This window comes from Anser brachyrhynchus (genome assembly GCF_964034855.1).
Source record: "Anser brachyrhynchus genome assembly, chromosome: Z".
Classification (NCBI taxonomy): Eukaryota; Metazoa; Chordata; class Aves; order Anseriformes; family Anatidae; genus Anser; species Anser brachyrhynchus.
Genome location: NC_137697.1, coordinates 31,722,774 through 31,749,145, shown reverse-complemented (window position 1 = coordinate 31,749,145; position 26,372 = coordinate 31,722,774). Strand labels below are relative to the sequence as shown.

The 26,372-nt window shown below is 39.3% G+C and overlaps 1 protein-coding gene across 1 annotated transcript in view; it reads right to left on the bottom strand.

Annotated features, from left to right (window-relative positions):
- LOC308185858 (ADAMTS-like protein 1) overlaps positions 1-26,372 on the bottom strand; it is a 203,742-nt gene that overhangs the window by 54,168 nt on the left and 123,202 nt on the right. Inside the window, exons 16-18 of the mRNA XM_080574482.1 lie at positions 8,558-8,768; positions 2,409-2,588; positions 311-464 (exon numbers count right to left, since the gene is read on the bottom strand). Of these exons, the coding sequence (XP_080430608.1) occupies positions 311-464; positions 2,409-2,588; positions 8,558-8,768 (545 nt within the window). The remainder of the gene's footprint in view (positions 1-310; positions 465-2,408; positions 2,589-8,557; positions 8,769-26,372) is intronic.

Sequence of the window (26,372 nt, the reverse complement as noted above, 5' to 3'; positions counted from 1 at the left end):
TTAGATCTAGTTTTGGATCAGAATTTTGTGCCATTTCTTCCAGAAACCAGTAACTCTCTTCTGGCACATTGGGTCAGAACCAACTCCAAAGTAAGATTTATAGCTTTTATCCATTGACTTGTCTTATTCCTAAACAGAGCACGCTTGCTCAGAGACAAGCAGCAGCAGCAGGAGCAGCCGCCACCACTCTGCAATACTGAGCAACACTAGTGCAAGAGAAGGTTATGGAGCATGTGACAGCATGAATTTCTTAGTGATGGATATTCAAGCCCGCTTCCCCCAGACACTCCTAAGTGTCTTTTTCACTTACTTGCACAGGTAGCTAGTGCACAAGGCCTGATCAAGGATGAGAATGGCAAAGGTGGGCACAGTGAGGAATTGATGATGACAGAACCCCCAGTTTTCAGCATCTTTCTGCAAATAGCGTTTCGACTCTGGGTTCCCTCTCCACAACTCACTGAACACTAGGAACAGAATGAGAAACATTAGGAACAAAATTTATTAAAAGTAAAGGAGTGCTCCTTGTCCACCACCCTCACCCTTACCTCCAACCCCACTTTGCACACTCATACCACCATATGGGTCAGTTACAGCTTTCAATGTATTACAGGGGAAGAAATCAGAACAGCACTTGGCCATTCAGCTACAGATGATGCAGGCACAGTAGGGAGATGAAATAACAAGTATTTCTATCCTTTGCGGTTTTGAATCTTACTGTCCCCCCTTTTTTCTATCCAGTGATATCCCTTCTTTTAACAGTACTCTGCTACACTGCATAGCTTCTCTTTGCATGTTGTTTCTATTTATTAGTGTCTGTTGGGTTGAAAAATTCCTGGTCACAGCCAAGAGCAGACCATGTTGAGTTGCACCTCGCAGATGAAAAATCACTTTGACCTATGCTTAATCTCTGAGCGCCACTCTTGCAGATCTAGCAGAAATTATAAACGGATGTTTCAGATACTGAGTTATTTAATTCTGGTAGTTAACAGATATGGGCTATGCAAAAGAGTACAAACCCGTTAATACCAAACTGCAGTGCTCAATGCACAGGTGTATATTGTTCGGGGGAAGTAAGCAGGCATATTTTATTTCATACTTATGTAAACAGAATCACAGTAATTGAGAATGTGGTCCATTGCACTGGGACACCAGTGGTGGCCTGCAAAAGAACTGGAAAGCAGGCTGATCATTGTAAGGCTTACCCGCACAGAGATGCACACATTGCACTAGATCCCATGTCTACAGTGCAATACACATGTTGGTTGGAGGTGGAGTGAGGGGGAGAAAACAAACTGAAGGTGAAAAGGGCAAAAAGGCAGCCTTCAAGTGAGATGGAGAGGGAAGAGTGAAGTCAGATTTGATTTTAAAAAGTACCAAAATGCACTACTCACAATATGAGTAGTATGTATGTCAATATAAACCATGTAGCAACTTCTTGTGAAGGAAGAGAGATTAGGAATAGAATTGCTGCCTTCACTGCCAGAATGGACATGTCTCCTGCCAGCAGCCTTAATGAGAACAACCATTTATTTGAGTGAAATGCGGACAGATCACCACAAGAAGGCTGCAGGTAAGACAGCTCTATGAGGTGACCACTGTTTCATTTACAATTAAGGTACTTTCTACCTGCTTTCATGAAGGAGAACCAGGAGAGCAGAGGTAGAGATTGCAAGAGGGGGAATGGTTTTCTTTTTACTGGCATTAAAAGATTAAATTGTATTTTCATTAGTGCCGTCGTAAACGTAAAGACTTTTTTTCTTAAGCCGTGTGGGACTGGAAAGGGAGGCTGGGGAATGCTAGAGACTTCAGCAGAATGAGTTTGTTTTGCCATTCTTAAATTGAAGGAAGGAAGTAACTAGCTAACATTGCAAAAGCAGTGTCCTACAGTGAGAGAGGCCTGGCATCTGTAACGATATGCCTACAGCAGACTGGAGTAATTCCTCCCTTCTCTTCTCTGCATCATAGGGAAAGGCTGGAGTGGCCCCCAGCAGGAAAAGACTCTTGACAACTGAACTGCCTTCACAATGCGAGTCTTTGGGAAGAAAAAGCATTGAGCCTGAGGGAGCGAATATTACTCCTCGTGGATGCCTTGCATGAACAGAAGCAAAGGCTGTGCATGGACAGAGGCAGGAATTTATTGTTTTGAGCATGGGTTGTGTTTATGCCAGAAGGAAGGTCTTAATGCTTTGGCTGGATGGCGAACCACATTTGTAGAGGCAATCTCCAGAGACACACATTGAGCTAGCGGTCACATCCCCTACCAGGATGATAAGGACAGATAATAGGACAAAACTGAGCATAGTAGGCTTTGTGCAGTCTGAGCACATTTGGCTCCTTCATCTCAAGTGACTGAGAAACTTTGTCACCCAGAACAGCACAATCAATACTTATGCATACAAAGAGCATACCTGTGACCAGTCAGAGAGAAGCCATTCATTGGGACAGTCCTCATTTTTGCAGGCTTGTTGGGTAACTGGCTTTGGCATGGAGCAGAAAGTTTCTGGCAGCTCTAACAAGCTTCCATCTGCTAGGCGCTGCTTGCAAAGTATATCTCGCTTCTGGACACCACCTCCACATGTCTGTGAACACTGTGGGAGATGAGAGTCAGTCAGCTTGCATCACACTTGCACCATGGCAAATGAGGGCAAAAATTACTTGTGAATTTGGGTAGAAATCAATGTCTAGTTTCAGCCAAGAAGAAAATATAACAACAACAACAACAAAAAAAAAACAGAGATGTCACAGCAGACTTTGAAAAATGAAAATATTTTGGGAAGTAGAAGCAACATATTTTGATAATAATCCAAAAAAAAAAAAAAAAGCCACCAAATTTGCTTCAGCATTTCTGAAACATTTTGTTTTCAGAAATTTATACAAAAGACATGGAAGCAACAACTTAGAATTACAGTACGGAGGTTGAAAAGCTGTCCTTTCCTATACCCCACAACTGGAAAATGAGGCACTTGCACACAATTTGGAGGATTTAGGTTTAAGTGTCTGCCTGAGCTTTGTGCTACTGGCAGTGTCAGACAGTATGGAAAAGTCTTCACCAGCAGAAACTGATTCAAGAACTTCATTTACAGGATAGTATTATGCATATTAGATAACAGTAGCTATGATGTAAATATTTATCTAAATTCAGCTTATTAATAAAGAGTTTCTATTAGTGAGAAAAATGGTGGAAATTTGAGTGTGGTAAATAAGAATTTCTCCAGTTGATTGCTTTGCCTTTTCTTCCTTTTGTAATTTTCATATTTCTCTTTTCTGAGCTGCATGAGGTCTACTCCTACTGCATTTCAAAACTTAACTGTTCAGTCTTGAATTCCTGTCCTTCAAGACTTCTTGCAGTATGGCATTCCACTGATTTTTAACTCACGTGAAAGCTGTATAACAGCTGCAATCTGCTGTTGGTCTCAACAATTGGTTTATAAGGTTAGTATAATAACCCATTAAACAACCTTCAGTATTTATGGCTGTCATGACAGCAGTGTGTGCTCTTTCCAAAAGGTAAGGAGGAAGGTTTATTTGAGTCAAACTAAAACTGGCTGATTAATATCCAGACAGCCCACCTCCCCTCTCTCTTTAATGTAAATATTCCTCTCTGTATCTATTTTCTACCCATGCAGGGCACGAAATTTTGAACAAGCAGATGCAGTCTCCTGCATTATTTTTAATTTTTTTTTTATTTTTGGGAAGGTTGGTGTCTCTGCCCTATTTCTGAGATCTTTTTGTGGTGGCTGATAGGTGGCTCCCAATTCTTCTGCTTAGTCCAGACAGTTCAATTCCATTTCTCTCTTCACCTAGTAAAGGAGAAGGGTGAGGTTGTGCTATGCTGAAGTTACCAGGAATTGCTTATAGTTTGCAACAAGGAATTATGTCTGAGAAGTAGTAAACCACATGACGAAATATTAAAATATATACTAAGGCAGTTAAAAAGAAAATTATTTATAAAATCTTGGAGACATGAAAGGCCCTTCTCTCTTAGAGAGAGATATGCATAAACTTTAATGTGAGCCTCATTTTTTAGGATATACATTTTTCTTGAAAGATAGAATGGAAGTGCAGACTTGAACACTGTAAAGAAAGATGTATTTATGTTTGGTTTGGTTTGCTCTCTAATGAGTAAAAGTAGTTTTTGTCCCAATTAGAATGTTATGAAGCTCAAAAGCTTCCAAAAAATTAAGCAAGTAAAACAATACTTTAGTTTTCAGCAAAAGAAAACATTTATCAGCCTTTCATTTGAGAACAATTCATTCCTGAGGAGAGAGTAAATCAAGAAAAATATGATTAAAAGTATTATTTCAAGATTGCCTAAGGACTGCAGTCATATACCAGAGCCAAAATGAATTAGGCACTGTATAAACACAACAAAAGCATGTTCCTGCTGTCAGTCAAACAAATCCCAGGAAGTCTCTCATCATGACCAGATAAAAGAGTAAGACAAAACAGATCTTTTCTTGCTTCTTGCCCTTCAGTCACTCACACAGCTTTGTTTTATGAAAAATAACTCGCTACTCAGTGTCAAATGCTATCGACAAATGCCAGAGAAAGCCAAACACAGTAACAAGATTCCTCCTTGTCCGCAGGAACACTTTTCTAGTATACTGTATTACTGCACCAGAGCTGTGCCTGCACCTGTCCTTCACCCCTGGAAGCATTTCACTGGTCTGGGATCTCTGCTGACTTTTCTCCAGTGGAACCTTCCAGCTCCCACATTATTCGAAGAAAGGGGGTAGACCAATGGCAGCAAAGTTCACTTGGATTTACAGACAATATGAAGCAATAATTCTGAGAGGAATTATTTTTACACACATTTAGACACATCTTATTTAGACACAACCCATCTGAATAATATGCTTGCTGTCTCTGTGTTCAGAAAGGTCTCACAACTCTGTTACAACACAGAACTGTGCTTGTGTCACAGGCAGGAGAGATGTGCCATGGTTTCACCTCACCCACCCATGCATGCAAAGTGTTTGCACTGTGTCTCCTGACATTCCTGCCTCCCACAGCTCCTGAGCAGAGCCAGTTCCTATATCCCTCAGCACCCCTTTAGAGGGGATCTAGGGCTTTGTGAGAGTACTGACTTAAAGAGATGCATCTCCCCACATTGCTACCTAATTATGCCTGGCTCAGCAATTAGCTTAAGGAAACATAGGGCAAGACTGATACTAAAGAAGACAATCCATACACCTAATTCTGCCATTTACTCATTCCTGTTTTTTTGTTTTGTTTTGTTTTGTTGTTGTTATTGTCTTTTTTTTTTCTGCTTTTCACATATGCTGGCATAGGTATTTGAGCACTTGCACAGTGAGCCAGAGTACAAAATTAATCTAGGCTAAACCTAATTACTCTTCAGGCTAGCTTTAACCAGGATGATTGTGTGACTGCACAGCACCTCTGGAGATTCAAGGGAATGGGTGCTACAAATAAGGGCAAGAAAGAGCTCCCCACAGCAGCTATTGACTCCTCTGGTAGAAGTGCTGGCAAATGCTGTCCTAAACTGCTGGTGGTACTGTGGCCTTGGCTTCTTCTACTGCAGTCATCACTTTGATCTCTTCTGCTCATACAAAAATCTGCAAACAATAATTAACACAAAGGATTGATGGTCCCCACTGAAAGCAGAGAGGGAAAGCCAACCATCTCTCTGCCTCAGCACATGCTTAAGAGCATCCACGCACATGCATATACTGCACAGGATTCAGGCAAAAACACCGATTTCATTGTTTGGGAGTCAGGGAGGCTGGTCCTTTCTCAAACTTGTGGAAAGAAGTTTCCACTTGTGGAAAGAAGTAAGTAGTAAGTATCACTTACTCAGTAATAAAACAAAGAAGGACAAAGATTTATTAATGGATGTCTCCTATTTGAGGTCTGCAGAGTCGATATTTATAGTGGCTTGTAAAAATGAAAGCCTATATCCATATTCCTCCAGAAACACACTACTGAAAACATGATGAACATCCTAATGGATTTAGCTAAGGAATAGAACTGTTTAAAAAAAAAATAGCCTTGAATCTGCAAAAAGTTATTTAAAAAAATTGCTTGGAGTGTTACAACACTGATAATTATCCTGTGTTTATCTGCCAGGAACACTGGGTCTTTTAAAGGCATTTAATTCAGAGAATCCTCCCTTAACATGCATAAAGAGCCTTAGAAAAGAAAATGCTGTGCATTGCAATTTTGTTTGTTTGTTTGTTTGCTTAAAATTATTTTGAGAGAGTGCTTGGAAAAGCATGATGAACTTCATAGATGAAACCAAAGAAATGGCTTCAAATGGTGCCATGTGGGGTGCAGATGTTGCCCTCCACTGCCTGCGAAGCTTTACAGGCACCTTCCTCCATGGTCCTCTGTCTCTTCACAGGTGGGAACACCTCTCAGGGTCTCAGGGTGATGTGGAGACATCCGTAAGGTCTGTAGGTTTGTCTTCCCAAAAGCCTCCTGCAGGATTTGGGCTGCTGGGTACTCCCTCCTAAAACAATGTGCAGCCATGCTGGCTACTCCCTGACTTGGCAGCCCTGCTGTGTGGCTGGAGCTCGCCTCCAGATGAAGTCTCAGCTACCAACATCCCACCCAAATGGTCTCTTCCCTTGCACATCCCAGGAGTCAACCAGTGGTAATAATGACAAAGTGCAATGCACTGGCCTCTGGATGCAGGTTTTCACATGGAGGTCATCCACAGGAAACCTGTGTGAGACAGAACTGCCAGGCCTGGCCTTGCTGCAGGGTGGACCTCTTATGTACACAGGTTGGTGGTGTAAAGAAGGAAGACAGACATCTTTAAAAAATGAGAGGATGGAAATTAATTTTAGTGGATTAGTTTATTTTTTCTTGCACTATACTGTTCTCAAGAGAGGCAGATGACTACATGTAGAGAAGTGCATTGTTTATGTCATTTTCTCCTGGTAAAAGGGAGTCACAAGAACTATTCAGTGGCCACATAATGAGGAGCTGAATATACAGCTGTCCTTCCTGCAAAGTGTAGAGGACCTTAGTTAATCCACAGCAATGAAATGCAGCACACATCCTCTGTCTCCACCTAGTCCAGAGAAGGCAGCAGTTAACACAAGAGGTGCAACCTGGACAGTCTTATTTAATTCCTGATTCCTGTTAAAGCCTTTACACTTAATTGAGTGCCATCCTCCCTAAGATCTGTTTCATCTTTCAACAAGATTGAGAGCCTCTGTGCAGATATAAAAAATGCCTAAAACATTACTTTAGACAGGCAAAAATGTGTGTGATTACACTGTTGAGGAAGACATTGAGTATCATATAATGAATGTCTCTTCTGACTGTTCAAATAAAGTTGCAGAAAATTGCTCTCTGTAGGGACTATGGCCAATTATAGGCTTTTTAACTAGCACAGGCACATCTTATAGCATATGCTAACTTTATTATATTATGTGTTAGTAAAAAGCTATTTACCAATATAGCATTCATGTGTGGATACAGCCTAGCAACACTGAAAAGTACAACTAAGCAAATATGTGTATGTGAATATCAGTAGACAAATTAATGTTAAAGCAAGAAATATAACTCAATTGTTTTAAACAAAGGACTAATGCCATAGGCTAGTTATCTAGTTTTGTCAGAACATCAGGCTGGCATAAATTTTGGTTACTGGGAAGGCTGCCCAAATCCAGAGGTCTCCCATGAAGTATGGCTTCACAGATTTAACAGCTTCATTAGGTAAGTACATTAACATCTCCTTGGCTGTTAAGTCAAAGGCAGATTTTATAGATGGATACTGGGAGTTATATGTAAGCACAGTGCCAACTGCTCATGGCTTTTTGATAACATGGAATGAATCCTTACACCCAGCAGAACTGAAGGTTTAAATAGACATTTTGCTTGCACCTCCACTGTACAGTGAATTTTCCCATTCCTCTCAACAGCCCAACAGTATAATTTCTTCCTTCTGCAGTATCATATCCAACATAAACACCTTTAAGTCTTTTGAATTGTGTGTTTTCATTTGCAACCAGATGGCAGCAAATAAACTTATTTCAGGTAGCCTACCAAAGACAGAAAGCCTTGTACAGATCCACTGAGTAGACTGAAATTTTCAATATTAGTGTAAAAAGGCATGCATTTCGTGAAGTACCTCACACTTATTTGTGACTTTGAAGGATGAGGAGTGTTTCTTGCCCTAAACTAAATTCTTATTTGAGAATAGAAGGAATACCCATCATGCTCCAGAGATCCTCTCCTCCCTGATTGTTGTAGCTTTGTATTCCTAGAAACCTAGAAATTCACTGCTAACTGGAATCCACTGACTCCACCTGACGATCACATTACAGATCTTTTTGTTTGGAACCTATGGTCAGCCATTAAAAGTTTTCAGTAATCTTGCATTAGAAATAGCAATGGCCATTATTTGCCTCTGAAAATCCTGATTCATTTTCATTAAGGAGCAAAAAGCCACAGTTTTTCATTTTTTAATAGCTCATTAGAATGATTAATGAATCCTCTTAATAGGTTAACTCAAAACAATCCACTGATCATGCATGTAATGACTATTTTAATAATCATAAGATGAGATTAACTCATACATTCTTACCTCTTGCCATTCTGTAGGATACCAGGAGGGTGGGCAGTCAAAGCGATTACAGGCTTGCACGAGGGATGGCTTAGGTTTATGGCACAATTCATCTGCCAAGATCACGGTCTCGTTAGTTTCTCTTGATAATAGGTGAGAACAGAAGACATCTCGTGTCTGCAATCCAACCCCACAGGTAAGACTGCAGGTGCTCCATTTCCCAATCTCCCATCTGTGAAGGGGTCAGGAGAGAAAACCTTAAGCACAATATGAAGTAACCTTAATCCCTCTCTTTTCAAAATGACGGAGTGAAGAAGCAGTAAATGAAAGGGATTTCTCCTTTTCTGACCAAAGTGACCCTTCTTGTAGCTGCAGGATGAGGTTAAGAAGAGTATTAACTGTTCGTCTGCATTTTTGGTTCTTGTTAGAAGCTCTTGGGCTTCAGGTCTCTTGGACTCCTGCAATATCGTAAGAACAAGTTTTGTGTTCTACATTAAAAGTTTTTGATGGGCAGGAGCCTAGATAATGTATTTCAAGACTGAATGGACTTCATTAGCTGGTTCTTTTCTGTCTTTAACCAAAAGAAAGAAAGCTAGTAACAATATTCATCAGAGGAATACATCGATGAATTCCTGAGTAGGAATTTCTTCCAGAAGATCCAGGGGAGTTCCTGGGGTTCCTGGCAGGCTTTTCCTTGTTGTTGAGTAGGGTGTGCTATGGCCTTGAAAGATGTAACAGGAGAGCAGAAAGACCCTCTTTACCGTCTGGGTAAACAACTACTACTGACCCAACCTTTCTCTGTGCTAGCTGTGTAAATTCTGAATCAACAGGATTTTTCATGGTTCATTTTCAGTGTTTATCACGTGAAAACCAGATTTCTGGTGTTTGTCGTACCGAAAACACCCTCTAATTCTGTCAGCAATACACAGAAAATTGCTTAAAATGTCAAGTCTCACTCTTGTACTCTACTAGAAGGCAATTCAGAGATATACAGAAACACATATACAAAGAAGTCTTGTATTCAGAGTGAGAATATAAGAGAATAGTCTTCCCATCCACTTCAGACAAAACACTAGACTGACATGAGCATACTCCTACATCCAAAATGAAAGTACAAAAGCCAGATACTGACACTTTTTCTAATCCTGAAGAATAGCTTTCTTGCCTGCATGATGTTACTGAAACTGATTGTCAGGGGAGTAAATTAAACATTCAGGACAAGGAAAGATCAGACAACCTGCCCTTGTAGAAAGCAAAGCCAGGCAGAAACTAAAAGGAGTGATGATGATGAAAGACACCCTCTGGCTCCAACAGGACCGAGGCAGACAATGAAGGAAAGTTATGAAACATGTCAGCAACAAGAAGCAGAATTTATGAAGGAGCTATGGGGAAAAACTCTGATAGTTTAGGATTAGCAGTCAATGGAAACAGCTCAGCATGTTTAAAATGCACCATGTTAGTAAACATTTCATGGAAAAAAAAACATCATCATACTCTCACAGAACTATTCTAACTTCTCTTTTTATTTTATAAAGTTGTGCTGTGTATTTGTTCCCTCTCTCTCAATAATATCCATAAACAAATTTAAAAGATTGTAGGTAAGAAATATATTTTCCTCAGTAGATGATAATGCAAAGGCCAAAAATGCCACTCTGCTCCCCTTCTGTGCCCCATCTGCTGATTACTTTGTCTGATTTCATAGTAGGACAGGATTTGCCCTGAGCATCACTGTATGCAATATTAATGACACTCTAGTTTGCTTTTAGACTACAGCCTTGGTAGTGAAATCTACCTCCTCTTCCCTAAATGCCACAGCTCTATTCTGCATTTTGCCATTAACAACCAGAAAAATGTGTTTAACCCTTTCTAAAAATTGATACACCCTGCATAGTAAGGAAGAAGTTGTTATGGCCACTTTCCAGTCTGTAATACACTGAAGGCCACTTAAGTCTGATACCGGGAGCTATTTAGCAGTGGAAAAGGAGTGACATCTGGCAGCCAGCTAAACTAATCTGGAGTATGTTCTCCATATGAATGATCTTGGGGGATAGGTCTTCCCAGATTTTCCCATAAAATTGTCAGTCAGAATTAATGTGGATATCAGCTACCCTTCAGTTTTTGGCATGATCTAAACGGAGATGTTTGAGTAGGTGCTGAAAAGAAGGCATTTTCTTATTTCAGAATCTATTTTCATACATGGTTAGTTGCCAAAGTTGCTTTTATTCAAGTGATGGTAATAGCTGTTGCCTCCAGCAACTCATTGTTTGTTATTGGTATAAGAGCACAATGTTTCTGTTGGCAGTTCACATCTCAGTGGCCAGCAGGCCACATAAACTCTTTGGAGATCTTGGCTTCTGCAGAAGAGGGTGACTGTTTCTTCTTCCAGAAAGAAATGTTGCATTTCAATAAAGAGAAGGGATTTTTTTTCCTAATGTTTGAATTTTCTGTTGCAGGTTGCATCTGTTGCCATACCCATAATATAATTTTATTCACAATTCCTTCCAGCTGCTCTAAACAGGAGAGTTCTCAGAGGTGCTCAGGAAATATGAGGTCAAATTCTCTCTTACCCTTGTGTTTTCATTGACTTTTTGGGCTTTCATAGATACAAAGCAAAGAATGTAGAATAGAGTAGGGATATGCAAAGTAGAGTAGGGATATGCAAGTAACCAAAATCACAGATGATATAGATGATTGGCAGAATTTCACAGTCCTACACAAATAGAGAGATCAGTGATAACCTTATTGAATAGAATCACAGGACTGTAGGATTATTTTATAATAGCTAAAGGTGATTGTACCACTTTGTAAAATAGGTAGGAGAGTACTACTACAAGTAGTTTATAACCTATCTTTCTTCTGTTGGAGATAGTAATTCTTTTTATTTTTTATTTTTTTTAGTACTGTCTTGCTGCAGTAATACAGTTTTAGCCTTACTGTAGACTGTTATGAAATGTGAGCTCAAATAATCCGTTTCTTATTTCATATGGTCTTTATTTGCACATTCCTCTGTCTTTTTATTTATTTATTTATTTATATTTTTGATGATTTGGCCACACCGAACTGACTTTTCCAATTAGTATGACTTGCAAAAAAAAAAATAAAAAAATAAATTTAAAGGAGAAGAATGGCATGATATCCTGCATGCAACTGATAATGCCAGAATTAAAATTCAAGTAGGATAATCTTACACTTAAAAAGGTAAATTAGGTAGTTACCGGATCAAGCTAAGGAAAGCTCACACAATTGGGTTTGGCATCTTTGTACACTGACTGTGGTTGTTGTTATGGGGTAGACTTCAGGAAAAATTTGCATTCTTGCTAGTTTATAGTCCAGCTGAAGTCATTGGTTTGGTACTTCCTGTATTGCTTACCAAAGCCCATTGAAGAGATTGCATGGGTTTGTTCTGGAATATTCTTTTGATCCCTCCTTCTTTCTCCACCACTAGTGCCCAAACCTATATGAATATGTAGCAACAGAGAAGCAGTAGCTTTTTAGCCTTTTTCACAGCAGAACTTCGGCATATCTGTCCCCCCAAGCCCCTGGCTTGTCCTAGCTCTAGGTCTATGATTTCATCACTTTTCTGTTTCCATCTCCTAAATGCCTAAATAGCAGTTATGTATTTAAGCAAAACCTAGTCTTTAAAATATTTCAATTGTTGTATTTCATTAAAAAAACAAACAACGGAATTCAAAAGGTAAAAGGAAAGTGTAGTGAGCAGAGGATGGTCTTAAAACTCAAATTATTTCAGGTATCATCACAAATTCAAAACACTAAACTGATCATAGAAACTTGGCACTTTCCAGATGAACAATCTCCTGCTTCTTGCAGACTGTTGTGATGCCTCAGTATTTTTTAATTTTTATTTATTTTTATTTATTTTTTATTTTTTTTTTTAGAATTGGTGATTTGGGCACATACATTTGTCTGAATGAACTAGTGAACCTGATTTAATTGCTCAAAGCAGTGGTTTTCCTTTATTTATTAATTTTTATACACAATGTTATGCGTGTGGTCTAAAACTCAACAGAAGACCGTGAAAAGCCAGACCAACCTGAGCACTAAATTTCTTGCACCTCCAGTAACTATAAAATAACAGAAGTGAATTAATAATGGTCATATTTTAGAAAAAGATAACATCCAGCTAGGAAATATAACAGTCAGTTCATATTTTGAATTCTAATTATAATCTGTAATATGTTATTAAATAGTGATTTTATCAATAACTATTGTAATTTTTATAGGTCAAGGAGTAACTGATTTTCTGGAACATACTTATTGAGTGAGTCAGGCTTCTCTGGGCAGTGCTTATGCATGTGCTTAATTTCAGGTAAACATGCACTTTCCACAATTCATCATGCTCAGTATCTTTTAAAACGTGAGCATTTGCAGATCCTTTAAATTAAAGAAAGAGAACAATTGCAAAGCTCCAAATTGCCAAAAAAGGGGCCAATGATCTGAAAATCTATATTTATATCACAACACAATTACTCTTTGCCATCATTGTGAAAATATTAGAGGTGCTTTTAAAAAATAGCTAATAATGCCATTTTCTTATAAAGAAAATTCTTTCAACATACTTAACAGAAATATTGCCTGCAAATGATAAATTCAACTTTAACACACTATACTTCAAGGAGTTTCAAGTTTTGTGAGGGCTCACATATTCAATAGAACATAGCCTGGACACTTGAACCCAATGTCAAACTGTTTAAAGGGAAAACAAAAAAGCCCCTAACACTTAACATGAGCGTGAGCTTCTAAATAGTGCTATCCAACTAATTTTATTTATAAATGAACTTTCTCTCTTTCTTGTGACAAGACAAAAAGTAGCAATGCTATATTGTGGCTAAGCAGTTTGGGTGAAGAACCGAGGGACTGCGTGAACAGAACCTTTCTCCTGGCTCTTCACCGGACTCCAGAGGTGACTGAGACCAGCACTGCTGAGACACAGGCTAGCCTGTGAGTTTGTGAATAACCCCTCTGAGTACAATGAGAACACTCAAGTGCTGGGCTTCATGCTCTTCTCCCACATTTCCCAACTTCAGATTTGCAAAGGCGTAACAATACTTTCTTTTCTCTTGGGTTTCATCCATGCTGTCTGCTTAGTCTGTAGTTTTGCAGCAGGGATGATCTCTTTCTCTGTCTTTATCTACCGCCTAGCACAATGGGACTCCCAGCTAGACAGGAGCCCCTAGGCATTAGTGTGTTGCAAATAACAACAGGGACAGTAATGTACTGGTGCCTCAGTTTTGAAACTTCCTTCTCTTTTCTACAGAAACTGGACCCCACATAATAATTCTGCTAGCTAGCTAGACCAGAAAATGACACCAGTTATTAACCAGCTACTCATGGCAGGAGAGGCTGCTAGAATCAGAGCAGCTGCCCCTGTGGAGCCATTACCTTTCAGAACAAAACACTCTTGCACCCCCATAGTCAGCCTGGAAAAAGTAAACGATGTAGGCAGAACTTAAAAATATATATATAAGCTTGAACCAAAGCATCCCTGTGGAGAGAATGGCTTTGGATCAGTCCCTGTATGCATGGTATATATGGTAAAAACAAAGCATTCTAAGCTGTTAGGTGTTATAAATGAAGGACATTTTCTAGAGATACACAATGTTCGTCCTGACAGAATCCCTTTAAGCACTGCCAAGAAAACTGAATACTGCACAGGAGAAGTAAATACCCTTCTACACAAAGACCTCACAAACTAGTTCTGAAAAAATGAAATTGTTGTCATTTTTATGTGGTTAAACCATATGAAAGTGATACAAAAGAACTCTTTTTTTTTTTTTTTCTTTCTAAAATAAACATTCATCAGTGTGGAGAGAAGTTTGCCTGGAAGCATCTTACTTAACATCTGACACCTGCCTGCATAGAAACATTACTCAGTGCACAAGGGAGTGGTAGCAGCTGTGTATATGCACATGCAATGGACTAAATCACATACTACATTAATATTGGCTGCCTCCTGTCCTCAGCCTGTGCATCCTGCGTGGGATGCTGCATAGTGAGAAGAAGTCTAATGGGAGCCCATACTTCTCCCTTTCTTTTCTGTTATTGATCTGGAGCTGTGTTTGTGACACATCTTCCTATTTTATTAGTGAGAAAAGCTTTCATGAGAATTCTTTAGCAGATTTTTCTTGGGTTGAGTAAGTATCTTCAGTGTCAGGTCTTAAATACCATTCAGAATGTGATCTTCAACTTTGGGCAGCAGAGAGAATTAGTGTTAATCCTGGATGGGAAGCATTGTTTCCTGTGAGGCTACAGGACTAAGATGAGGACTCCAAGGTGAGTTCCTGGCTTTATAATCGAACTAGTTTCAAAGAAAGGGGCATAAAAAGTAATGATTTAAATACAACTAATTTTCCATTCAGCTGTTAAATTATTCACTGTAAAATCAGACTCCTTTGAAGTGAAGTGTGAGAGCTAAGAATGGATGGTAAAACATTGAATCGTGTCTCTAGGATGTAATCTCCCTACTTCCATGACTCAGTCTGTGTTAGAGATTAGAGAAAACATTAGAAATACATGAAAAGTATGCATATATCTCAGAGGAAAAGTGAGATGTAACTAATATTTGAAAAAGTTGATACTTTATTAAGAAATAAAACTTAAAAGGCAAAGTTATTTTTAATTAAGAGTAGCAACAGAGAAATAAGTCATACTTAGTTGTTGTCCAGTGCTAGTCCGACAAAATTTTACAGCCTGATTTTCAGTATTTCTAATGTGACAAGGGAGCAGAACTGCTCTGTGCAACAGGCAGGGTAAGATTCAGGGGGCTGCTGTGCACAAGGAAGAGTAAGGATCTTTTCTTCAAAAAACATCTTCCTTGCAAGTGAAGGTAATCCATTAAAAGAGAAGCCTATGCAGCCAACACATGCATGCAGATCAAAGGCTCAATGAGAGTGTTCTGGGAGATGACAGAAGTGGCCTGCATTCACTCTCTAGGCTTCTTGGTATCAGTGAATATTGCAGCTCATTATAGCTGAAAGTGGCAGAGAGCCAATATTTATATAACAGAGCCAAATGGAGGAAAATACAGGAGGAACTCAGAGGTCAAAGAAGAACAGAGGGTAAATGGAATATGCAACAACTCTACAAATGGCAATTTTGGTTGCTGGAGTAACTTTCTGACATACTTCAAGCAATATATGGTTCCTTACAGCAAATAACTCTTGCTGCTCCTTAACTGAAGGCAGAGTTCATCAACCATTAGATCAGGTCAGAAAAGAGGGTTTGTGTTTTTATGCCAACATTTTGAACAGTCAGAGGTTGTCCAGTGGGTCTTTTGAGGGACTACAGCAGATGCAGAATGCATATGGGGCAACATGAATGGCAACTTCAGGTAAGTGAATCTGTTTGGCAGAGAACTGTTTTGAGAGATTAGCAGGCATACTGAATACAGAAATGTATCTCACAGAAGAATTTTACGTTGTGTGATAATTGAGACAGAGATAAATGGTAGCAATGGCTGTGTTTGATATAGGTGCACAGACCAGATTAGGCATGATAAACAAATGAGTTGTTTTTTGGCTCAAGTTTAGACTTGGGCTAATGCTCAAAGCATCAACTTCTTAACAAGGATGTTGTTAAGATAGTAAACAGTTGTGAAGCAGAGTATGTAGTGTAAAGGTGGAAATCTAGTTAAGAGGTAATACAGGAAGGTTTGAGGAATAAGACAGAAAGTGCACAAATTGTACTTGTAATGGCAGATGGCAGGCCATGAATGAGGACTGCAGGGCAGAACACGTATTTTGGAAACTACAGTGGAGCAGGATAATATCCCTTGCCCTAAACCTACACCAAAGTAATGCAAAAACACAAGAACCACTAATTTGTCAAATATATTGTGCCTACCAGTTTATGAAGTCCTCTCACACACTTCTTCTTTGAAGAAGTAGAGGGAGAGTTTAAGTTCAAACCCTGCTACCCAGACCAGAGCTGCTTTATGTCCAAGGCTCCCTGTCTCTGTTCACACTGGTGCACTCCATGCTTGGCTTTGTCTTGTAAGCCAACACCTTTTCATAAGCCTAAGTTTATGCCATATGGAAAATGTTAAAAAACAGCTGTTCTTGAAGAAGAAATCAACAAGCTTGCAGATACCAGAAGACAAAGAAAGAAAAAGCTCAGCAGGTGAGAAGGATGGGCAATGAACTGATCATTTGTAATCTGTAATGTATCTAAAATGAAGCATTTTGAAAATGAGATTGTTGGAAATACATGTAAATGGCTTGGAAAGAATATACAAGAAACCTGACTTGCCTATCTGTAAGATCAACATTCATGAACATGTGGTTTTGTTCCACTGAGCAATAAGACTCTCCTCAAGTCCAAAGATTCCTTTCCTGAAATGATCAGTCCAGGAAAGAAGAGAAGGAGATGTCACTAGACTGAATGGACAAAGAAAGCAGATTCATGAATGAGGCAGTGTTCAGACAACAGTGAGTGGGCTTAAGTAATTCTCTAACAAGTCCAAGTTTTGTGAGCAGTACGGCCACAGAAACAGCAGATAACATGAGCTTCTTGCTGACCTGGCTGGCAGTATTACAGGGATAATATTTTTGTTAGGATGAACTGTTCTTGAACTATTCCACCAGTGCAAAAGGTACAAACAGGCTGTCTTTCAAAATCAGGCATACATCTCTCTCTCTCTCTCTCAGCAGGAGAAGGGGAGAATGTATGTATATAGTTATGGTACTGTGGCTGAACTTGAGAAACTCCCAATGCCTGCTTATGTTTGAGTGTTTTTTCTTTGCAGTTCTTTTTGCAACACCCAATTTTTGCAACAGTTAGGCAATGCAAGAATCTTCTTCCAAGGGCACATCCAGACCCAATATTGTTTCTTTAACTTCCCCTTTGAGACCCTGATGCTTGCACTGATAATCTATTTAGTAACTTACTCATTTTTCTGCAATAAAAAATGGAGCTCCTCACGCAGAGTGAGAATGTTCTAAACTCATTTGACAACGAAATGAAACAGACATAGTTAAGTTTTTAGATTCATGGGAGAATCTACCAAGATTTGAGTCTAACCCAAAAATACATGAAAGGAAAGGTTATGGTTTTATTTAAAATGATGGTGTCAGAGAGGTTACTATGTATAAAATCAAATTTCTAATAAAACACTTTGTATCTCGACTCAATTAGCTGTAACAGTACTGATCTGTGGGCACAATGCAGGGTCTATAGAATAGCAGTTTAGCACACTTCTCCCCTAACTTTCTCTGAATGAGAAACTGTTTCTTAGATCTTGGAGAAAATCTTAGCTTTAGACAGTACAGTCTGCTTCCTCATGGGAAGAGGAATAAACTTGTCTGACATATAAGAACAACTTTGTTTAGATCAGGAGCTGTGACAGTGTGACTACTATAAATGGTTGTAGCAGGTTGTAGTGGGGTGGGGGTCTGTACATGCTCTTATGCAACAAGTGATAGAACAAGAGAAAATAGCCTCAAGTTGCACCAGGGGAGGTTTAAGTTGGGTATTAGGAAAAATTTATTCTCTGAAAGGGTTGTGCGGCATTGGAACAGGCTGCCCAGTGAAGTAGTTGACTCACCATCCCTGGAGGTCTTCAGAAGATTTGTAGATGTAGCTTAAGGACATGGTCTCGTGGTAGACTTGGCAGTGCTAGGTTAATGGTTGGACTTAATGATCTTAGATGTCTTTTCCAACCTAAATGATTCCATGATTCTATGATTCTCATTAAATTAAAAACAAAAATGAATCCTCTGTCCAATATAGTTAAAACAATACAAATCTGTGGATAAGCTGGGTAGTAATTAAATACATTGCCATTCACCTCTCTATAAGTGCTTCATATTGTTCCCAGGACTGTGAATGAGTAAGCTCTACGAACAGCTGGTGACATTGTGAAATAAGTCAGCTTAGCTACATTTCTAATGAGTAATTGCACACCACAAACTCCTCTGTCAGTGAGATTTTGAATGCTTAACAACGTTAGCAGAGAGACTAGGAAGTTATCAGGAATCGATCACTTAATTGAAGATGGAAATTTTAATGGTCAGAAATAGAACAGCTTACTCTGCTACTGTAGATATGACATACCTACTTGGCAGATTCAGCACACTTTGTTTAATCAGTCTCACTCCTTCTATAGGTAGTTAATTCACTTCAAATCAAACTGTAAATGAAAACACCTCCTCGATTTATTTCAAGTATGAATCTTTACTGATGTGTACGTATTGTACCGAATTGTACAGTACATTTTCAGCAGTTAAGGCCACATTTTTATGCTTCTTTTATACACCTCATCTTCTCATCATTCAATTTTTATTAGTTAAAAAGTATTGGGCATTCCTTTTAAACTGATACAATAAGTTACTTCAACAGTACTGTAAATGGAAGATATAATGGTTGTTTTCTTTTCCTCCTTTTTTAAAAGAAAGTGATGATGCATAGTAAAACAATCCATTTATAAGCCCCTGTAGCTAATCTCACAGGATAATGCTACTGTGAAGAAATTAATCCTGCCACAAAACTTTTGACCTATCACTGAATTTGGCTCAAGAACAAAGGCATGCTCTTTATCATTATTCTTGGGAAAACTTTCTCTCTAGAGTGAAATCCTGCCACTGAGGCAGTGAATTAATACTCTCAAGAAAATTAAGAATACATACAGAACAAGCTAAGAATTAGAATTTAATATCTGAAATGCAGAAGTAAGAGCATATTTGTTCAAAATATTGAAAAAAATCAAGTGGTAGCAAATATTAAGTTTTAGTTTATACACACATTAGAGAAGAGAAAGGTGCAGAGAGGTGGACTGCATTAAGGTGACTACAATCAGAAAACTAAGTGCCAGGAAAAAAAAAGGAGGAAAAACAGTCCACAGTAGAACTCAGTCCCTACCACAGCTTTAAGCTCATGGTTATCACAAACCAGGCTATGAAAAGCCTGTGGTAGGCCATCATCAAATTCTGTTTCAACTTAAGGATGTACCAGTACCAGCTTGGCAAACCCATAACCCCTTTGTGTAGAAGAAAATCATCTACGTAGCTATACAGGACACTAAATAAGAAGTGTGGTCTATAATTGTTTGAAGTAAGAAGAAAATATGGAATGTTACTAAAAATGTATTTACAGTTGCACTCTAATGTTTTATGAGCTAAAATGGAGGAAAACGTCTATGAATGAAATCCTGTCTAATGAATGGACTCTTATATTATCAGAAAATTAAATGGCAACTGCTGTTGAGAGAGAAATAGCAAGGAATATGCAGTTACTTCTCCACCGTCAACATATCCAGCAAGAACAGGGAAGAGTGGGCTGTCAGGCACATCTTGGACAATCTCTTAACAACTGAAAGTATCAAGTGAGAGATTAAAAACAGGAGGGAGAGAAAAAGAAATGCTTTTAGGTCACATTAATACCTTTTAAATCTGGGGAAGTATTGCAGTAGTGTAGGTGTAGTAGGTGTACAGGTAATGCAAATATAGCGTAACAGAGTGATACCTCAGGACAGCAGCCTGTTTAGATGTCTTTGTACAGCACTGTCTTTAGTAAAGAAAACCTAAACAAAAAGTGTGATTGTGATTCTCCCACTGACTCTTTAAGCTGTTTCTTGACCTTACATCTTCAAATAGGGGTGAATCTGTCCAGTCTGGCATCCCGTTACTTATAATATCTGATCCTCCGACCTACTTTGCCAATGTTGTGGACTGCAGATCCTAGGAGGCTTTCTGGACTACTTCTTAAGAGGCTGTGAAAGACATTCTCAATGCACTTTGGTTCAGGATAGACTTAAATATACTCCACTGGAAAAAAAGGCTGGAGTCTGTTAAAGACTGAAAAAAACACTGAACAAGTCTGGGACAAGGAGAGGATTCAGAATCACAGAATCATTTAGGTAGGAAGAGGCCTCCAAGATCACCCAGTCCAACCTCTGATCTAACACTAACAAGTCCTACACTAAACCATATCACTAAGGGCTACATCTAAACGTCTTTTAAAGACCTCCAGGGATGGCGACTCAACCACTTCCCTGGGCAGTCCATTCCAATGCCTAACAACCCTTTCAGTAAAGAAGTTCTTCCTAACATCCAACCTAAACCTCCCCTGGCGCAACTTTAGCCCATTCCCCCTCATCCTGTCACCAGGCACGTGGGAGAATAGACCAACCCCCACCTCGCTACAGCCTCCTTTAAGGTAACTGCAGAGTGCAGTAAGGTCTCCCCTGAGCCTCCTCTTCTCCAGGCTAAACAACCCCAGCTCCCCCAGCCGCTCCTCGTGAGACTTGTTCTCCAGACCCCTCACCAGCTTTGTTGCCCTTCTCTGGACATGCTCCAGCACCTCCATGTCCTTCTTGTAGTGAGGGGCCCAAAACTGAACACGGTACTCGAGGTGTGGCCTCAACAGAGCCAAGTAAAGGGGGACAATCACTTCCCTAGACCTGCTGGCCACGTTATTTCTGATACAAGCCAGGATTTTGTTGGGCTTCTTGGCCACCTGAGCACACTGCTGGCTAATATTCATCTGACTATCAACCAGTATTCCCAGTTCCTTCTCGGCCAGGCAGCTTTCTAACCACTCATCTCCCAGCCTGTAGCGCTGCTTGGGGTTGTTGTGCCCCAGGTGCGGGACCCGGCACTTGGCCTTGTTGAACTTCATACGGTTGGCCTCAGCCCATTGCTCCAGCCTATCCAGATCCTCCTGCAGAGCCTTCCCACCCTCAAGCAGATCAACACACACACCTAACTTGGTGCCGTCTGCAAACTTACTGAGGGTGCACTCGATCCCTTCATCCAGATCATCGATAAAGATATTAAAGAAAACTGGCCCCGGTACTGAGCCCTGGGGGACACCACTAGTAACCAGCCTCCTACTAGATTTAAATCCATTCACCACAACTCTTTGGGCCCATCTACCAGCCAATTTTTAACCCAATGAATCGTATGCCAGTCCAAGCCATGAGCAGCCAGTTTCTTCAGGAGAATGCTGTGGGAAACGGTGTCAAAAACCTTAGATGCACCTAGAGTCCTTACTTCTTCAGTTCAAGGAGTTTAGAAAGGATGGGGGTCCACTCTGTACCTCATGACTCAATGGGAGGATCTCCTCAACCTTTAGACATAAACTGTTCACCAAGTTTGGGACTATGTTTGGATCCAGGTGCACCTGGACTGCTCTCTGAGGAGTTTAGAACACAAGGGTGTCCATTCCAAATCTTGTGACTCAAGGGAAGGATCTCCTGACAGTTCGTCTGACCCTGTCCTCGATGCAGTAGATATCCAAGTGTATACCGACATCCTGAATCATCTTGAGTTGCTGTTTTATTTATGATTAAGCTTTGTTAGATCACTATATTATATCAGCAAAATACATTGCTGCTTCTCTCTCACAAGTGAAGCGCACATCATTTCCAACCATGACACTCCCATGTGCAGAAGTCACCTTTAATGGACTAGAGAATACTCCAGCCCTTCTACATGTATTGAATTCATTTCAGGTTGTAGATGGGAGCACAGATTGCACTACATCTGACCTACCAGCAACCTGATGCTTCCCATCTCTGAATGCACAGAAAAATATGTTGATTTTTTTCTCCTTTATAGTTTGTCTTCATCTGAGAAACAAAATAGAACAAAGCAGATGGGAAATACTAGTAATTTATTACTTAAGCGCACAAGAAAAGCAGATGCAAGGGAAAAAAAGAATAAAAGAAAAAGAAGATAACGTGCAATGAGCTAGCACAACCTAAGTTATTTTGATCCATCAGTCAGGTATCAGAACCACTCAGATGTTTACCAGTCTTCTCTTGCTAAATACAAAGACTTGAAGAAGTTGAGGGAGAGTGCTGGGGTGAAATCTTGTGCTATTCCTAGAACTGTCTGCTTTTTCTTCACTGTTTATCGGTTCTATAGCATTCAGCTGTTCTTTGTTGCAAAGGAATAAAAGTTCAGATTTGAAAATATGCAAGAACAAAGCTGTAGAAATTGCCTGGAATTTCCTCCATTTTCAGCCATCTGGTTTTCATTGCTTTGCTTCTCTCCTCACTCCTCCATACATGTTTACTAAATCCTTTCAACACACATTGACCAAGCTATTGAGCAGTTATAATTAATAGCACAGTTACAGCATTTTCATTCCCCCCTTTGGTAGATCTTTTTGGCTTACCAAGAGCTGCTCATGCTGCTGCTGTTATAAACAAGAGCAATTATATCTGATTAAATGATGACTGCCTCTGTATTTTGGATGGTGGATGCTGAGGAAAAGAGACTCTTTGGACTTGAGTCATTTTGTTGTTGAAAACAGTAAAACCAACATTACATTTTTAATTTTTATTTTATTTTATTTTATTTTTCCCCTTTGGCTCTTTTTGGAGTAATTTAGAATGGAAACATAGCAATTAGTGAAACTGAGTGATCTGCCCTTTCATTTTAGAGCTGAGAGAAGAAACTTCTAGACATTGAACATGTATTCTGTATTTAATTCTGGGAAGACTGTGCTCTGCTCAAGTACTGCTATATAATTCTGGAATCGATATAGCTTGATTGACACAAATTAAGTGACTTCACTGTGAGAGTGGTGAGACACTGGAACTGGTTGCCCAGAGAAGCTGTGGATGTCCCATCCCTGGAATTGTTCAAGGCCAGGTTGGATGGGGCTTTGAGCAACCTGTTCTAGTGGAAAGTGTCCCTGCCCATGACAGGGGGGTTGGAACTGTATGGTCTTTAAGGTCCCTTCCAACCCAAACCATTCTAAGTTTCTATGATTCTATGACTGAATTAAAATAGTCATAGTCTTCATTCCTCTCTTTCTGGGAGAAACCATGCTGGGTCTCCCAGTATATTAAAACAGACTATATCCTTTTTATAGAAAAAGGAAACAAGTCTATTCCAATTAATTAATATGAAATTTTACTCTGTATGTATTGTGCTGAAAATCAGTTATTAGCTTCCAGCTTAGGAACCAGCTCCAAGGTTCTTCACTATTTTTCAGTTCAATGTCCAATGGGACGTTTTGTAATAGTGTTTTCCAGGAGAAAAGGGACTGGGCTCTTTTTCTGCCATTGTTCTTGAAGTTATAAGCAAAAACCTCTCAACAAAGTCTGAAACCACAGGAAACTCAGCTGCTTTGGGGTTTGAATATGGATTAAATCTTCCAGTTTTTGTGTGCAACCCATTGTGGTTTTGAAAAACTTCTATAAAAATTTAAAGCATGAGATTTTGCTGACTCTATATAGCTGTGAATATTTGAAGACAGATTTCCGTGGTTTAGTTTTTCTGTCTCTCTTCAATGGACTTGGAATAGGAATGTGCTAAGATACTAAGCTAGAATTTCAGTGGAAATTATAAAGCTCTCTCAGGTACTATACCAGCACCATCACATTTCAGTGTTTTCATAAATCTGAAATATTGCCAGTATGTTCTAGTTTTTACCATATTTTGTTCCAGGAGAGACCAGGATAATTAGGAATTAAAAAAGACATTGATACCACAGACTAGTTTCAAAGTGAAGCATTAAGCACATATTGAAGTCTTTTAGTTTACCCACCTTTATTCTCATTAGGGAGCAAAAAGAACAGCAACAGTGAAGATCTGCTTAGCATCATTTATCTTAAGTGTCCAAAAAGAATGAAGTAACATAATGAGAAAGAAATTACTCTTCATGGATTACTCCTACAGTATTTGTCCCAAGGTGTGAGCATTCTGACCCTTCAGAAAGTCTGCCAAAATTCTGTTTTCAATGCTTTTTTTTTTTTTTTTTAAACCTGCATTAAACTAACTAAAGAAATTGTTGACCAGGAAAGGCATACACAACTAAAAGGCATACACAACTAACACTCTGAGAGGCTATGGAGAATGCTGCATGTAAGGAAAAGTGCCTGCAGCAGAAGAAACATTAAGATTGGAAGTTCTAATTTTCAACTGTTCTCACTCTTAAACTAAACAAGGTCTTGAACAGTATTAAATTCTAGACATAGACATTAGATTCTAAGCATGTTCTGATGTTCTGGTTCAAGAAATGTCACTGGAGTAATTTCTCTAAATATATCAGGAAGGAATTTTTGTTCTCTTGGGCAAGATTTCTCAGCTTTTTTTTTCATGGTGTGGACAACATTGCCTTGTCTTCTGAGACATTTGTCACCATCTCAGCTGCCTTTTCAACATACTGCCTCTTCTACCCACCACAACTACATGCTCTAACAGCCACTTACACATCAAGGCCATTTTAGGAAAGTGTTTTTTATATTTTTAGCTTCTGTTAATGTACTTTAGCAGCTGGAAAATAGAGAGAAAAGCCAACACTATGAGACCAGCCAGCTTTTTCTATAAGCCGTCAGCAAAAGCTCTGGGAAGTATCAGTGGTTCACAGATCACATTTTGAGAACTTCTGTAACAGGGATCTAAGTTCACAGCTACAGTGTATTACACCTCAAGTTTTGGACTTGTCAGTCAGAAGCAAAACCTTCCTCAATTTTTATAACAATAGAATTTCACTCTAACCTATCTGATTCCTGGATCAAGATTTCTTAAATTAGAATCCTGTACCATCTTCTTAATAATCATAAAACATAGAAAATCCTAAAATCTTTTTCCTTATCAATTAATCTATTTCAAAACCCTAAGATTGTTTTAATTAATATTTACAAAGCAATAATCTTTATATACCCAATGCTATCACTTTAATGACTTCAATATACCTTTGCATTTAATATAGTGCCACTAGTATATGTATCACCTCATAAGCTTGCAGGAAATGAGGGCTACCCAATCACAGCCTGCCTGGAGCTATATGGGAGACACATCAACTTCCCTTCTTGCCTCCTTTTCCATTAGTCATACTGCTTGCTGTCTGCAGTCTTGAGTTTTAAGCTTCCTTGCTCTTACCAGAGGAACCATTTTGCAGAACACATGCTGTTCTTCCTCCTGTGCCACTTAAATCTCTGTAGACAGGCAATTTCCTCCAGACTGAAGGGGCTAGAGGACAGGATTTGTGTATAACGGGAAGGGAGCTATTTCCCCTTTTCTCAATTGCAACCCTAGGAGTGGATGAAAGGTTCTTAATCTATGCCCATTTCGCTTGTTCCCCTCCCCCCCAACTACTGCTCCATGTCCCGATCCTCATCTACATTGATCACCTCGTAGTTTTGGGGGTAAACTACATACCCAGGGCAGCTTTAAAACAGCTCCATGCTGGCAGCAAGATTACCACAGTGGTATGGATTAACACACAGAATAATTCAGCAAGTGTTCATCAAAATTCTCAGACAACTTTTGTAACAGCAATCATATAAATACTGCCCTATGTAATTTTTTTAAACCATCTAATAATTTCTGTGTCAGAAATGACGGATTGTCAATCTCCCACCATGCACTCTCAGCTCCAGTGATGCTGTTGCCTGTCAATTACAGAGAGATTTCCATCCACAAAGTTATTTTCAAAAATTAGTAAAATATTTCTGTTCTAGCACCAGCAATATAGACACTTGTACAAAGTTGGGGTTGTAATATTCCCATAAGTAACTCTTGCAATGCTTTGGTGAAATGTGTCAGCCTGTTTGGCTCTGCTTGTCAGACTCAAAATCGTTACCATCCAATCAAACGATTATTTTTGTCTTTATCATTCTTGGATGCTGGCCATATTTGATTTTTAACATCAACTTTCTCTGTGTAGCAAAAATCTACTAATACACACAAAGATATACCTCTGAATAGCCTGCTGTCATATAAAGCATACATACACCTACCAATACACACTCTGAGGAAAATCTACCACCTGGACAACATTGCATGTTTTAAACAGTCCAACGGTATAAATAAGTCTCTTTCAGATCTGCTGCACTACCACATGAGAGTAAATGCACCTGTGTACA